A 17,487-nucleotide genomic window follows, 5' to 3' on the forward strand; every position below is an offset into this window, starting at 1 on the left:
TTCACTTTAAGAGTATAGAGTCAGTTTCATCCACACCACAAATGAATTCTGAATGTTTTAGGAGTTGGCGTTGATATTCTGAAAAACAGAATAAAGCATTTGTTAGATGTAGAAGATGATAGCTGAGGAGACTGACATTAAGAAAGCAAATCATATTAGGCCGACATTGAGACACTTTCTGTTAGGCCTATATACATTTTGTACGTCATACATAAGGTAAAAAATTGGTTGGACTAGAATGAATATTATAGGCAACACATTGATATAGGGTCTATATCCATGTATTTGCAGTATGTAGTGATCAAAATACAATATTCATATTTATTGACCAAACAGAAATGCCACAAGTCAAAACAAAACCAAAAAAATTGAAATGAAACAATTGTCATATCAGGAGAACTACTCACATCATTGATCCAGCTAATGTAAGCTGAGACTCTGGTGAACACTGTTGGTTTGAGGTAGGCATTGCAACCAAGAGATGACACAAAACTGGTTACACCATGAACTTCATAACCTCCATTGACTGGGCAGTTAAGGGGGCCACCAGAATCTCCCTAAAATAAAAAAACAACACATAATTCCTGGTGATATATATATTTACAAATGCATATTACTCACTAATGAACATATAATACAAAGTAAGTTAAATTAAGTGGGCAAATATGTGCACATGTTACTTGTCTGTTTACTATTTATTTGTAATAGTTGAGTGCACCACTACCGTGTTTGAGGGCTCATTTAATTATGTTGCTTATGTCACAAAATTACTTACATTCACACCAGTGGTATATTCTGGCCTAGGGTTTAAGGTACAGGGGCACCACAGTCCCTCTGCTACATAACAATTAAACTGTTGCCCTATTGACACTATGGAAGATCGTGCTGAGTCTACACAGCCTCCATAGTTTATTTCTGCCCAATACTGCACATCCTTTGAATGCGGAATGCTAGGATATGATCTCATATCACACAACTCAGAAGAAGCATGGAGGTGTGGATGGGGCAGGTGGTGGTGCTATCCTGTGTTAGGCCTAGGGCAGCACAGAACATTAATACAACTTTGATTCATACTGCTAAAACCTTTAACTCTGACACATTTTTAACTAAAGCCATCCAACAAAACATAAATTGATGAAATTTGGAACAAGACTACTGTTGTCAGTGCAACAAAAATATACTCAGCAGCATATAGTAAGTAGTCAGCAGTAAGTACCGGTAGTTAATTTTACCTGCATGAGGTTGGCCAACCTCCTCAATACCACCATTCCTCTAAAATCTCAAATGTACATTGAATTGAATGGCAAAAATAGTTAAAATAAAACTTCAACAAAAACATGAATGTCAAGTAAAAAATCTTGAATCCAATATTTGTCTTTTTAAAGCTATTGTTATTTTCAGAGGACTTCAATCAATTTAACTTTTGTAAGTTACATGAATATACTATCCATCGGTCTCATGATGGTTGAAAGGTTTAGTAATGAAATTTACTTACAAAGCAGCCAGAGTGGATTCCATTTCCTCCTGCGCATACCATGCTGGTCTTCACAGTTCTGCCCCAATAGGAGCTGGTGGAGCAGATATCATGGCTTACTACAGGCAGAGGGGCCTCCTGGAGGACAGCAGATACCGATCCAGTTGCTAAATGAAACAAAAAAATACTTATGTAGAGACATATTATATATGTGACTATGGCTTAAAGGTTAACTTGTACTTAGTCTGCTGTAATGGAACAGCACATATGCTTTCAGCAGGACACATATACAATGTGTGTTAAATGGTGTCAATGTTCTTGTTAATTCTAGATTAAAGATTTGCTTAGATTAAAGAAAATCACAAGGGTTTTTGAACAAATGTTTTTTGAATGTAACATATTTAATATTTACATGAGATAAAGGTTTAATTTCTTCCACAATATTGCACAGAAGGCTACATTATCGTTTGTTTAAATAGCTGATTGTCACAATCTAAAATATAGGCTATTATGAAAAAAAGAGCACAATCAAAGAATATGTAGTTTCTGAGTGTGTGCAGAAGATGTTCTATTGTAAATGCTCATGTATAAGCATGTTTAATTATTGAGCCCGGGGGTGGATTAAGGTCCTGAGTGGGTCCAGTAGTGTACACAGTACAAGTATATATGGCATTTTCAGAAAACAATTTTTATTAAAAATCAAGGTGCCTGCTTGGTGGCAGCTTCTCGTACTACCATTTTTGACCATTATCTTTACTAGATTGATTCCAAGGGAAATTAGGCAATAGGATTGACCTTTTAAAACATCTTCATAATAAAGAACTTACTGCTGGTATAACCCCATCCTGAGACTGTGCAGGGATGATCATTTGCAAGGACAACATCTGCGGCAGGGAGCTGAGCCAGTTGCACTGCGTTATTCAGGGAAGCATGAGAAGCCAAACGAAGAACGGCAATATCAAATCTGTGGACAACGTATCCAAAAAAGTCAGCTCAAGCTTCCAATTGTTTTTAATTCATTATTAAAATGTGCTATATTAATCATTATTCTTCAGGGGTAATTGTGTTCATGAGCTGATTTAATCTGGATAACAAAATACATTTTACTATGGATTTATACTATTTAATATATGCTGTATTTTAGGATTATGATTAATAATAAAATGCATTGTCTATTTATCAGATCTTGGCAAAATTACAGAGAAATTAAGAATAATTTAACAGATGTGCAAATTTTTCTAGGTAGACAATGACTGTATAATTTACCGGTTATATACTATTATAAATATTATTGAAATTGTGTTTGCTACTAATACAGATGCTTACTTGTATCTGCATGCAGTGGCCATTGTGGAGAGCTACAAACATTGATGAATATTTATTTGTTTTTAAAAGGGTTATGAATTATACTGTTAACCAATTCCTTACCCGTTAGCCAGTAGGTTGGTATTCCATCTCGCATGGTAGATAACTTTGTCCACAGCGATAACTGCTCAGTACCATCCGCTTGGTAAATGTTGTGGTCTCCCAGTGATACACGGTAGGTATTAGGACTGGGCAACAGGGGAAACAAAGCATTATTCATGGAATAAAGATATAACACTCTACCTTTTATGTTCATAGTCAGCAACGTCAGTAGAATGCAGTATTAAGAATATGCATCTAGTTATAGTTTCTATTTTGTCCTGTTCTGTGTCATTGTGGGAGCATCTTTTTAGTTCTTAGTTTGGTAGTCCCTAGAAGGTTGCTGTTGCATGCGTCCATGAGGTCCATGAGGTCAATTTTACATAAGCTGTTCAGCCAAACACTACAATTGTTGACGTGGGTAGCAATTCTGCAATGCCTTTTTCTCTGTATACCTTCCACTGAAGCATTGAAATGTGTGTGCCCAAAATTACACTTCACCCATTCACAATGTGTGCCTTTTTAACAGAAGACTAGAAGGTCAAAAGCACAAATATACTATCAGTATAGTATATAATACCCTGTGCCACAATGCCCTTCCCTTCTCTGGATCAATTATTGTTCTTGTTTCTAATATGGGGTCGGTCAGTCTGCCAGTGTCCTGTGCCCTGCTCTGCCTCTGTAGCTCAATTTCCTTCTTACTCTTAGGGATAAATATATTTTTAATTTTGGGGGAAATTCAGTGTCCTGTACAGTGGAACTGGTACTACTGCTAATGCTGCAGCCATATCACCTTCCTTACTCTGAGGAGTCAATTAATCAAATTTTTGGAGAAATTGAGTCCCATGGTGTGCTGCTGGATGTGTATGTATCCAGTGGTGCAGTTTTGCTGGTGGTACAAAACCGAGTGTGGATCTCTTCCTTAACCTTGAGATTGTGCTGCTGTGGGTTAAAGGTGAGTCCATAAGACCTCCACCCTTTGGGAGTGCCCAGCGAGTGTTGTTCCCGAATCAAAAAATGCCCCCGAATTTTATTTGAGCGGAACAGACAGTAAATTCTTTGCCCGAAAACGAATACAGCCAATGCTAAGATTTTGTCCGAATCATTTTTGCTTGCTGTGCACAAGTCTATTGAATATGATATATGCTTTTTGTACTATTATGAGAATGATAAAAGGATTGTTATGCATCTCTGCACAATTTCCATAGTATTATTTCATATTGTATTATCAGTGGGAAGATTAGGATCACAACCTAATAGAAGTGAATGCTAATGTTACCTGTCCACACAGTGGGCAGCTGTCAGAACCCAGTTAGTACGGATCAGTGAACCTCCGCAGGTGTGGTACCAAGAGCCTCCAGAAAGGTACTGAAGAGAAATCTGGAAAATAATAGCAAACAGATGAGCAGTGATTTAACTACCATCTTAATCAATTTTACAGTATGGTCACTTTTTCTACCTACTTCTATATTGATTACTATTCTAAATTAATCAAATGCATTTTTCCTTTACCAGAATCACTTGTTCTGGTAAAGTTCTTTCCCCATCTTAAATTGATATGATGGTTTCTGAGAGATTTGTTCTATCTGTACTATCTAAAGAGGCCAGGTTTTCCAAATGACTACTCTTATTCACTTTGGCACTGTAATGACTTTACCTGATAAATAACATTCAGTTCAGAACTTGCTTTAACTTAGTAAGCTCATCACCTACCTGCCATGGCCAGGCATTTTTTGTTGCATCTGTTCCTCCGACCACACGTCCATTTTCCTCTAAGAACTGTAATTGTTCATCACAATGTCCTATAGACAAAACAATAAGGTAAATGTAAACCAACACTTTACCTGTACAATTTACACACCCACAATTTTAGACTTTTCAGAGGACCTGACAATAGAATTTTATTTCTTTTCCAACTATGGCACAGTGCTATGTGTTATGATATTATGGGTGACATTGAAATTATCATTGCTGCTTGAAAGAAGATTTTCTAACAGACAATCAGGACAAGTAACATTAGGAAGTGATAAGATGTAAGTCTTACATAGCATGACAATAACAAGGATACAACCAGGTTCAGCAGGATAAAGAGGAATGCAGTTTTTGTGAATGGGGCATTGCATATAATGCACCCACATAAACCCTGCTTAATACAAATAATAACCCAAAAAATATTTTTACGTTTTCAATAATTGCTTAATCTGTACATACTGTATGCTAGTCTTTTTATACAGGTTGCCTTCACTGAATATTTTGAGAAATATTAAGGGATGTCTACTCTTACGTATGTTACATTTGTTGGATTTTTTTTATAGCATTATAGAAATTCCACGTGGGGTCTTCTTAGATCTCGTATCTACATATTCTGTGATATAAACAACTTACCGTAAAGGACCAAAACAGCAAGGAGAAGGAGCCTGAACATGGTGAGCACCTGAAGGCAAAATGTTTTGAAATAGTTTGTACCTCTTTTATACCTCATATGTTGATGGAAAATTATCCCGTCACCTTTAGCACTCAGTGGGAATATTTCCAGGTGTTGCTGATGCTTTCCATGCCAAATGTGTATTTTCTTTTTTAAGAAAAATATCTCTAACTATGAGGACAGATCACAAGTAGTGAAGTCATATACTATAAATAATGTTAAAAATAAAACAAACAAGCCACGTAAAGAGATAATAATCAATATTCAGCAACATAATCTGTTGTGCTTGTTTAATTAAACTGTATGTGTGTAATCAAGACATTTATACATCACTGGTTTTAGTGACATACTACTAGAGGCACAGGTCCTTGTTCCCAAGATCTTTGCTAATAATAGGCTAAGGTTGATCGATCCACTTGAAGAACTAGACGTACTAATATATTGAAACCCCTGTATTGGATCTTATTAACAAAATCCTCTTTTATATTCAATAACAATCAGTATTGTGCTTTGTCTTCATCTACTCTGAGGAGCTTCAGGGATGCTATTTTTTTTATAAGAAGTAAGCTAAAATATACAACTAGGTTAGAGCAAAACTCCTGTTACCCACAAAATGCATTTCTCTTCTCCTTCAGTTTCCTATCTCCTCTTGTTTTCCATGGTTTACCCCATTATCCCCCCATTCTTTTCTTTTCTCACATGTCTACTTTTCTCTTTTAGCTTGGTCTGCTTTCCTCCTTTATTTTATTTCTCTCTATTTTGTCTCATTGCCTCTTTCTCCTAAGCCTAATTTGATCTGTTTCCTCTTCACACTCTCTTTCTCCTTTTCTCTCCTTTTATTTCATTTTACCTATCCATGGTATGTACAAATTTTACATTTAAATCTGTGGTAGTCTAAACTGACATAAACACAAAGGGTGCGTTTTCTTTGTTCTGCCCGAATACCGAACATACGAACATGGTGGCGGCAAAACGTATACGAAGACGAAGATACACAACACGAAGAACCTTTACTAATCTCCCTGGTCCCTTCCCCATCTAGCCTACCCTATCTACGCAGCATCGCAGGGGTTAACAGAAGCAGAAATCCGTAGGTTCGCCGTCAGGCGTTTAAGGGCCGTGCAAACGACTCTATTGGTCGCCTGCAGGGGCCCCATAGAGTCGTTCACACAGCCCTTTAACTCCTGACGGCACAAATTGCCCTGGGGAGATGGTCTCCCTGCTCCAAGAGTTAAAGATCCGTACAAGCCACTCTATTGGTCGTTCGTACGGACCTTTAACTCTTTGAACAGGGAGACCAGTGCTCTCTCCCAAGTTGCAGCACCAGGATTCTAAAAGTCTGTACAAGCAACAGGGGGCTCGTCTGCCATCAACCAATGTCGTACAGACATTTAAAATCCTGGCACCAAAGCTGCTGCGTAGTGCGTACCGCGTTAACCCTGTATTAACCCCTTCTACAAAAATGGCAAAAAGCGAAGAAGATAAAAAAATGAACACGAAGAATGTACACGAATGGGTGAGTATTCGTGGAATACGAAGATTTTCCCCCCACGAAGACGAACATGACGATGAACACGAAGACGAACATGAAGAGTTGGCTGGCGCCAGGTCTAGTTCTTAACTTCTTGAAGACAATTGACATGCTGGGTATGTCATGGAAAAACATTGCATTGTCAAGGGGTTAAGAACTCTACAATCACTTTCATCACTCAAACATCGGCAGTAGGAGCCCCGTGTGGCCCCTCCCCCAGACTTCAACATCTGCCATATATGTATGGTGATGGACAAAAAGAAACAAATGGAGAGGCTACAATCCCATATAGTTTCTAATAATAAATCCAAGCATAGCTGGGTGCTGCAGCGCCAAAAGGACCCGGTCCAGGTGCGACACAAAAACAAATAGTTGCGCCAGCCGACACCAGCATCACACAAGGATATCCATGAATGTATAAAATCAATTTATTAAACGTCCGTGGACAATAAAATCAAAAGGGACAACAGAAGGAAAACACGAACAAAAGGGTTAAACCGGTTGACGCGTTTCGCACAAACTGTACTTAGTCATAAGCAGCCTAACAGAATGGTACACTGTGTTGAATATATAGGGTACATACAATTTAAAACAGTTAACAAAGGGTGTCTAGTTTTAAAACATATATTATTTGATGGTGTAAATTGAATTGGCCAGGTTAAAAAATGTCCCAAATAACAAATGAGGGCAGAACCACCACATGTCCCAAATGTGGTCTTTTAGCCCTCAAACAACCCAACAACCCCATGCATGCGGGGTAATACTGTACTCGGGAGATGTTGCTGAACACATATTAGGGTGGTGCTTGACAGTGACATATACCAAGAGCAGTAAATTCATACCAAAGGTGTGAAAAAAACCCACAAAAAATTACTATCACAAACTTTGACAACGGCTGGTGGTAGAATCAGTGCCTGGAAAGGGTTAAAATACCAGTGTTTGAAATACCCAGAGATGTCTAGTTTTCAAACATACATGGTTTAATGGGGTAAATTAACCCCTTGACTGCAAACGACGGCAGTCCCAGTCAGGTGCTAACGACGGCACCATGCCGTCGCTAGCACTACCCTACCTGTGGACCCCCATCACGACCTACCCCGGCGATCTGCCCCTCACACTGAAGGGCATCACCGGGGCCACCCGATCCGGGCGGTGACGGCACGCGCAATGACGCGATGACGTCACCGCGCAACTTTATTAATAACTGACAATTGGCAGTTAAAGCGGTATGGGGGCATGCTGCTTAGATGCCTGTATCTCAGGCACCTAAGCAGCTACAGATCCCCAACATATACCATTGGAAAGGTAATCGCCTCACCTTTCCAATGGTATAATGCTTGTGAAAAGAATAAAAAATATTACGTAAAAAAAATAAAAATTTACAAAAAAAGTATAAAAAATTATTTGGGGGTCTCTAAAGGCAGATAAATAAAGATCAAAATTGCCTAGAGACCCCCAAATTAAATTATCTAAACTTAAACTAGTTTCACTTAAAAAAAAAAAGTTTAAGTATTCTAGCTAAATAATCACTGTGGTAGCCAATGTTATCACGGTGATCATATAGCTATGAAAAGTCACATTCCCTTTTTAAAAATGGGCGATACTAAATTTAGCCAATGGTAGAGGGAGACAATTTTTGAAATCCTGATGAACTGCAAATATTATTAAAATCAGCCATTTAGCCTGTGCGGTACGTGAGTAACCATCTCATCCCTGGAGCTCCTTGCATTTTTACTGCAAAACTTATTTTTGCTGTAAAAGTGATTTTTTTTTCTCCCTTTACCATCATTTCATTGGGATTGTAAGGAGAAAGAATGGTGTGTGTGCGTCTGTGAGTGAATGTATGGAAAGTATGGTGTGTGCTTCTGCGAGTGAATGGAGATATGAAAGGCGTGTGAATGGTCAGTAATTAGGGTTGAAGCCTTGACGTGGCATTACTGCTCACGTAAGAGGTTAAATTATGGCACAAAAAGTACATATTTTCAAAAACTACACCCCTTGGCGCATCAAATGAGGGCCTGCATGTGTTTCTAGTACAAACCTGGAGTGCGCAAGACAAATGAACATGTCGCTATGGTTAGAAAAAACATATTTTCTAGCCAAAGTGACATATTCCATCATTATTTGTGCACTCAACTCTTGTCCTAGAAATACATGTAGCCCCTCATTTGAAGCACCAAGGGGTGTAGTTTCTTGAAATGTGTACTTTATGTACCCTAATTTAACTTCCCAGATGTCTAGATCTCTTTAACTTCAGATATGGCAGATTAGAGAATCTTGTCAAAAATTGTCTTAAAGCATTTAGGGGTGATGCTTGCAATTAGACAGCTCTAGACAGCTGGAAAGTTAAATTATGGTACATAAAGTATACATTTTCAGAAACTACACCCCTTGGCGCATCAAATGAGGGGCTGCATGTATTCGTAGCACAGGACTGGAGTGCGCAAGACATAAATGAACTTGGCGCTTTTAACTTAATTTTTTTTTTATTTTTATAAGTGTGATATTCATTTATTTGTTGTGCACGTCAGATTTGTGATACAAATACAAATAAGACCTCATTTGCTGCAGCTGGGGGTGTAGTTTCTAAAAATATATAGTTTTGTTGGCATATTTTAACATCCCAGGCAGCTAGAGCTGTTTAGTTGACGGCAGCCATGCATTAAATTTAAAGATGTCTTTTGTGATAGTCTAATAAATGTAACTTTTAGCAATAAAATATTAGAAAAACACAGTCTACTGTTCTCAATTTCTGTTTATTTTAGACCGGTTACCTACTACAAATATTTAGCAGCACAGCTTTTGATATTAGAGTTTAGAAAAATAAAATTACAAACTAGTTTTTATTGAGTCGGAAGTGAAAAATTACACTTTTTTCCCATTTTTGGCTATATTTTGCAAACCTTATGAGACATACACATATAAAAATTGTATATTTGGAATCTGCTGGGTGTGCTGAAAAAAACAATATATGGTTTGTATAGTTTATTCCTAAGAAATTTACTTCTAAACGCGTTTAAACGTGAGATGCACCAAAATGCCGAAAACCAGCTTAGCACCAGGGTGGGAAATGGCTTAGCAGCCAAGGGGTTAAATTGGCTGGCTTCAAAGATGTCTCAAATAGGAACAGACAGCTCACAGACAGATTGACTGATTGTGTTTTTGTTAAAACAATCACATCTTGTCTTGTATTACCCTGAATTTGGCAACATTAAATTAAACTGAATTCAGATCAATTCCCATACTGAAGAACCTTCGGACTAGATTCTCCCATTTCGCTGTTCCCCATTTACACATGACCCATGACCACTTCATCAGAAAACAGTGTACTTTTGAGCTTGCTAGTGGAGTAAAAGTGAGGTCAACTTGTGTTCTGGCATAGAGCTCTGTCACAATTTTCTCCTGTTCTGTCTGTTAACTGGGTAAAAATGCTATGCTATGATGTCATATCTTGGTACTCTGCATACTCTGGAAGGATACAGTATAAGGGCACCAATAAAGATAAAGACTTTATATACCATTTCGGTTCACACAATTAGGGGAAATCCTACGATAGTCCAAAATGCCCATACAGGCCAGAAAACGTCTTAAGTAGCCCACAGACTCAGACACATACTTGAAAGCTTCTCAGGACTGGCTACCTGGAGTCCCCCTTTTATGGGAGCATTGCTTCTTTCAATGGGAGGGGCTAGGTGTTCTTATGGGTGGGGCTAGCTCCAGTTAGACTTTAAGGAGTTGGGCACTAGGCAGCAAGTGGGTGAAACCTGGGTAAAGAGTTGGTATGACCAAACACCATTTCATTTTCTGCAGACTAAAGAAACTGACCTGAAACCCAGGGGGTTCAACATTTCACTTGTATGCTCCGTGTCAAACCCAGTAAGTTCCAGAACCCAAGCAGTCACCTTGCTTGTAAAGTAATACGGCTCTAATAAAGAGTATTAATCATGCAAACCATGAGAACATGAACTTTAGCTCTCTGGTATTAATGTACATAAGTATCAATTAGAAAACCTCTTGTTTTTTACTTGTTACTTCTACCTATCAGTCATTGATAGATACCCTCCTCCTTCATCAAAGAGAGAGACAAAAAGGCTTGCAATGGCGGGGCGGCTACACGTGGCGACGAATGGACAATTCATGATTAATTTTGAGAAGTTTTGCAGTTCGTTTTGTCAGTTTCATTGGAGATGGCCCACATTTTCATTTTCAAAGGTCGTACGAAGACAAATGCAGAAGTCTACTCTCCAGTTGGTGGATTGTCGATAAATATTATATTGCTTCTTGTAAACGCAATGACATAGATTTTTTAGCAAGCTAAACTGTGAAATGTAGGAATTTGCAGAGTGACAGACTCAATTTAAGTTCTAGGATCCAATTTACATACTGATATAGCTGCATTCCTATACATTAGTAGAACAAAACAGAAACTTTCAATAAATGCTTCCATTCCAAAATTAGTTCTTTGTGAATTGTATCTTTATTAGAATTAGGTTTATGAAAACAGAATTCCAATTGTTAGATCATTACTGAAACACGTTAGATGTCTTCAGATGTGCTCAGCGGTAGTTTTTTTGGATTAGCCGTGTTTAGACATTCTGAAAGTGAAACAAAATGTCAGAATTAAATAATAATTTTATGTATCTCAGTTGATTTATAGTAAACATGTTGTTTCTAACTTACAGCATTGATCCATGAGATGTAGGCAGAAACTCTGGTGAAGACAGATGGTTTGAGGTAGGTGTTGCATCCAAGGGAAGAACCAAAACTAGTGATTCCATGCACCTGGTAAACACCGTTGACAGCGCAGTTAAGGGGTCCACCAGAATCTCCCTGTAATAAGACATTAAGTAGGAAATTTGAGTTACTACAGAAAATAAATAATATGTAAATAATTTTAGTAGCCTGCAGTTTTGTGGAAACGCAGGTTTAATACTTGAATAACTCCCATCTTGAAATATGTAGAGAAGTAAATGAAATCTTGGGCACAAAATATAAATTATATGAGAATCTGTTTGAAATGACATAACTACAATTTTAATCAATATCTTGTTAATGTGTCTGATATTATTATTTCTTAATGATACGAAATAGTGGCATCCGATTTAAAAACCAGTCCATTTGTATGGACTACGTTTTAGCCATATGTCACCCATTGCCACCAGAAAGGCCTTTATTTAATATTTTTAATAGAAGTTGTAAATAGCCTCTGACTACGATGTAAACCTATCACTGGGAGTACAAATTTAAAATCAGTATGTATTGCAGATGCATCCTTATAACATTTAATTTGCTGTCACCTACATACCTGGGAACCTGCTGCCCCAGGTCTCCAGGCCAGTTTATTCTAGCTCTGGGCAGAGAATCAATTGACCAAGCCCACCCCTGCCCATTTCCTGCCTACTCCCTGCCCACTTCCTTCCCACCTAATGCCAATCGCACCTCCTGCACAGAGCCACTCCTCAAGAAAAGAAAGAGGGCGCTCTTGGTAGCCTACCGTGTGAATTTCCCAGGTATGATCACTATCCTAATATGTACATGTTCACACAATTCCAGATATTAGCACAAAAGTATAAGATAAAATATTTTACATTGCATGAAGAACGAACTCCATCACCACCAGCGCAGACCATGGTGGACTTGACTGTACTTCCCCAGTAGGAGCTGCTGGAGCAGGTAGAGTGAGCTACGACGGGCAGAGGGGCCTGCTGCAGGATGGAGGGGAGGGACCCATTGGCTGTCAGTGGAAAAAAATGTCAGTATTGTACTTGGTACTGCCTATGGGTCTATACACTAAGAAACTGAGTGGTCAGTGAAGTTAACTCGACTGTTTACACTTAACTTCGGTTGCATGCAGGCACTTTCACAGAAACTCATATTTTCAGTAATAGGAATACACATATCTATGAGTATATGCAACTTTAACTTGTGGGAGTTGCAGGCAAGAGCATACAACTTGCATGTCCTCCTCTGCAGCTCACATAACAAATCACAATGAACAATAAAATAATAATTTTTTGCTGCTACAAACCCACATATTCTGCCAACTCGCATGCACCCATTGTTCAGTGAATAGACTAATTTGGATTAAGTGAGATTATTATGACATACATTTGGGTGTGCTATGTACTGATATACAAAAGGTATTGTATGTATTGTCTGTTAAAAATCATTGCATTACCTATATATCGGTTGAAAACTACTGATTATTGCCCTACATTTTGTTTTATGATGTTCTTTATGAAATTCATTCTGTCGTAAATAACTTACTGCTAGTTCTGCCCCATCCAGTAACAATGCAGTTGTAATTGTGGGCCAGGACGGCTCCATCACTGGGCAGTGCAGCCACCTTCACATAGCTGTTCAGGACAGCACTGGAGGCCAAGTACAGGATGGCAATATCATAACTGTTTACAAAGAGAGAAGAATTTAGAAAAGTGCAAGAAGTTTGCATATCATTATTTACTTACGTTATAGTAAGGTAACACCTTGTCAATATGTGGGATCATCACTTATTTTGAGTGTTATCGTATTGTTTTTTTTGTCATATTTATATATATTTTGTATATATAATAGAGAGTTTCCAGATATGTTGATTCTACATTTATCCTAATCTGCTAAATAATATTTAAATGCACCAATGATTGGCGTGTATGCTCGATTTCCCATCATAACTTAATTCATATATGTTGGCATGACCAAAATATCCTGACAAGTGTCATGACAACTAATAAATATTATGTTTCAGTTTTATTTGAATTTGCTTTGGTCACTCTGTTAAAGTACCGGTAAACTTCTATTTGGAAGAAGGGTTCTCACATCTTGTGTATTGTAGTATCTTACCCATTCGCCACATTATTGGAGTTCCAGCTGGCGTGTTTTACAATCCTTGACACAGAGATAAATTGCTCAGTACCATCATTCTGGCTAATGTTGTGTTCTCCCAAAACCACACGGAAGTTCATGACTCTGTTACAAAGATGGAGGTACAAAAAGTATGTACGTTGCGCGCACAAGGACAGAACTGACAAAAGATAATTTTTCACCTTTTACTGGCTTTTACTGTTACATAGTTACAGAACATAGTACAAAAGGTTGAAAAAAGACCTAAATCGCTTCTACCTAATCTTCCTACTCTTGATCCAAAAAAAGGTAAAAAAAAAACCTAAATCAGGGGGGAAAATTCCTTCTTGACTCCAAAAGGCAATCAGATTTCTCCTTGGATCAAGAAGCTCTAACATATAAATTCTATTTATAGCCCTTATGCATATATATATTAATATATATAGTAATATATATATATATTAAATTGTGTGTTTATTTATGACTATGTATTTATGTTTGTTTGAATTCATATGCATATCTATGTATGCATGCAAGTAAGCAAGTACATTGTGAGGTCACAATGAGCGCATGTGTTCTTCAATTATATGTCCCTTTAACCAAAACCAAGTTTTGAATTCTAAAAATTAATTGTGGTCACCCTTTTTGTTTTTGCATCTATTGACATTTGACATGTATTGGCATTTCTTTGCATTTGTAATAAGTACCCAATGAATAACCGTATTTGGTTTTTTTTTATAATTGCCTGATATTAGGCATAGGCCCATTGAACTGTTAAAAACTGGTCAGCTAAAGCCACATGGAAATAGTGGAGACAGCCACCTGGCAGATAAGTAGGGCAGAATTGTTTTGTATGTATGTCTGTTTGAATAAGGACCCGACAGGGATAAACTTGTTCATTCTGGAATACTTTCAGAAACTGTTACCTGTCTACACAGTGAGCAGCAGTTAGGACACGGTTAGATCGGATCAAAGTACCACCACAAGTGTGATACCAGCTGCTTCCAGACTGATACTGGAGAGTTACCTGGGCAGGAAAAATGGCATAACTGTTAGAAGCAACACATGCAAAATAATTTAGGCTTAAATATTTATATAAAAGGGAATAGTTCTTTTTTTGTGTAAGTGATTCCAATTGTCTGATTCACATAAGCTATATATTTATTTCCAAAGCAAACTTTGTAAGAAAAGTGGTTATGATACTGTTGCCTGTGAGGTAATGAATAGGATCACTCATCCCCTCCATTGCTTCACCTCTGTATTTCAGCACATCTTCTCTTCCCCTACAACCATATCAGATTCCCCACTTGCCTTTGACAGGCATGGTTCTTCTTACAACAAAAATATGTTACAGATATGGAATCACATTACAACTCCAGCTTCCATATCTGTAAGCATTTCAAAGAAACTTTCGCTTTGGTTTCATACAGGCTCTAAAAGAGCTTTCCTGTCTCCTTTTAATTCTAAAGAGAGTGACATCTGGGCTTATGATGACTTGTGACTTTCCTAATGTTATCCAAGCTTATCCTGTAGGTGTAGTTGGACCTGCAATGTGTGATTTTGTGTTGTAATACTACTGATTTCTCTTTACTGGGTTTTAATAAGATCAGAGCTTACCTGCCATGGCCATGCATTCTTGGCAGCATTGGTTCCCCCAACTACACGAGCATTGCTATCCTCCAAATACTGGGTATCATCAGAACATTGTCCTGAAGGATTGAATAGAAAAAAAACCGAATAAAATAAAAATATATACTGGTATATATAATTATTTCTCAGCAAGCTTAATTTCCTCTAAATTGACTACATTAGTAAGTTCAATGATCAATGTAGAGTGGAAGAGTAAAGAAGTCTTTCAAGGCAGTATTCAGAAAGGGCAGTGTTGTTATAAGGGCAAAATGTAAGATCTTAAAACTTGGAGTTATGATGAAAGAATATGTCCGCAGAGAGATTTAGTGTGTTGGTGTCGTAAATGAAAATAGGGTGTATATATCTTCCAACAGCTACTAGAAAATGTATCTTACCACAAAGGACGAGAGCAGCTAGTACGAGGAGCCTCAACATCTTCAGGCAGGTGCTGGTAAAAGTTCTGGCGACTGCATTTCTTTATATATATTAGATGAAGGACCAATATCTTGCACATATCATAACAAGAGTAGTGAGAATAATTGCAGGTGTTAGAATCTTAACAGGTGCCAAAGTTTGTCATACAAACATTTTCTGTAAAACAGCATTAATTATATTTTCTTCAAGGACGTACAGCATATTGAAATATAATGTAGCTATTTAAAGAATATTTAAGAGATGGTGAGATGTTGTCTTATCAATATGTATCTTTCTTTTCCTTCCAGTTTCTTTGCTAATACCCAACAGTATTGTTAAAAATACACTCTGGGTTATCTTATTTTGAGCAAAATATATAGATCATTAACCTTTTGGGGCGAGGCTGAGAATCAGTAATATTACCTATACAGATTTTAAAAAAGTATGGATTACGTGTAAAGAACTCCTACCAAGTTTGTTTTATTCTTTGTTTTGAAAAAATAATTTTGGCAAAATATGTTTTCAGGTAGCTACATATTAGCCATTTATACGCTCACATACATGTCTAACATATTCATTCTAAGATCATACACATTCACCCCCTCTAATACCATACAGTAACATATACACATACACAGTCTTTCTCTCTCCCATCATTACTTGAGCTTACAAAGCTCTCACCCTCCCTGCCCCTTGTTCGGAGCCCTTTCTTCACGGCAGCTTGCACTATATGTGTTTGCTGATGCACTGCTGCTGCCACTGCTACCATGGGGTCATATAGCGTGTGCTATGTGACCTCTGCTGGGCGCTGCTGTGCACCGACCTTAGTTCACCCCCTCTTTATCATAATGCCTGTTGTACACAATAGAATGTCTCAGGCAGCGGGACACTCCATAACCATAAAAAATATCATTTGACTGACAACAATAGCAGCACATGGAAGACCACGTTAAGTCACAGAGCGCTAACGCACATGGTGTGGAATAGTCGTCAACTCTCCTGATTCTGATTTCATAGCTGAAAAGTTCCAAACTTCCACTGGCATTAATATCAGCACACAAACAGTGCGGCGGGAGTTTCATGGAGTGGGTTTTCATGGCCTAGCAGCTGCAGGCAAGCCTAACCAAGTACAATGGCAAGGGTCAGGTCGAGTGGTGTAAAGCACGCCGCCACTGGATTCTGGAGCAGTGGAGTGATGAATCGCTCTTCTCTCTTTGACAGCCGATGGGTTAATCTGGGTTTTGCAGAACGTTACCTACCTGACTGCATTGTACCAACTGTAAAGTTTGTGGAAGAGCTTCACTGTCCCACACAGAGCCCTGACTTCAACCCCATCGAACACCTTTGGAATGAAGTAGAACAGAAATTGTGAGCCAGGCTTTCTCATCTGACCTCACAAACGCTTGTTTCGGACCACTTGGTCTGAAACGTGGTCTGAAACGTTGGCCGTGCTGATTAAAATATATTGGTGTTAAACACACTTTACTACAAAGACCCGTGTGTCACGCTCAACCCAGGCTGCGGAGCTGCATGTCTTTTGTTTCCCTGTCTTGCTGTGGTCCAGTTCTGGATTTCTGTATGTTCTGTCCTGAACCTCTGATTCCTTGATTCCAGTCTTGCTCTTTGCTTCAGCTCTGTTTCCTTTATAAGGTGCGCCCCACACGTGTGTTCTGTTTGTCTCAGTCTGCAGAGGGGTATCCTGTCTTGTAACCCCGGGAGAGGGGTATCCTGTCTTGTAACCCCGGTAGAGGGGTGTCCTGTCTTGTAACC

General features: G+C 38.3%; 1 protein-coding gene and 1 pseudogene across 1 annotated transcript; both read right to left on the reverse strand.

The window, feature by feature from the left end:
• Positions 1 to 57: 57 nt before the first annotated feature.
• On the reverse strand, positions 58 to 5,303 carry LOC149285247 (chymotrypsin-like elastase family member 1; annotated as a pseudogene).
• A 6,117-nt stretch (positions 5,304 to 11,420) lies between these two features.
• On the reverse strand, positions 11,421 to 15,738 carry LOC149285248 (chymotrypsin-like elastase family member 1). Its single transcript, XM_089495605.1, has 8 exons — positions 15,699 to 15,738; positions 15,292 to 15,383; positions 14,601 to 14,701; positions 13,675 to 13,800; positions 13,102 to 13,238; positions 12,423 to 12,568; positions 11,515 to 11,664; positions 11,421 to 11,429 (listed from the first exon to the last, which is right to left on the reverse strand). The coding sequence occupies exons 1-8, from the start codon at positions 15,736 to 15,738 to the stop codon at positions 11,421 to 11,423; spliced, it is 801 nt and encodes a 266-aa protein (XP_089351731.1).
• Between the last annotated feature and the right edge of the window lie 1,749 nt (positions 15,739 to 17,487).

This window comes from Sceloporus occidentalis, unplaced genomic scaffold (assembly GCF_023333645.1).
Source record: "Sceloporus occidentalis isolate IW3139 unplaced genomic scaffold, rSceOcc1.0.p SCAF_82, whole genome shotgun sequence".
Taxonomy (NCBI): Eukaryota; Metazoa; Chordata; class Lepidosauria; order Squamata; family Phrynosomatidae; genus Sceloporus; species Sceloporus occidentalis.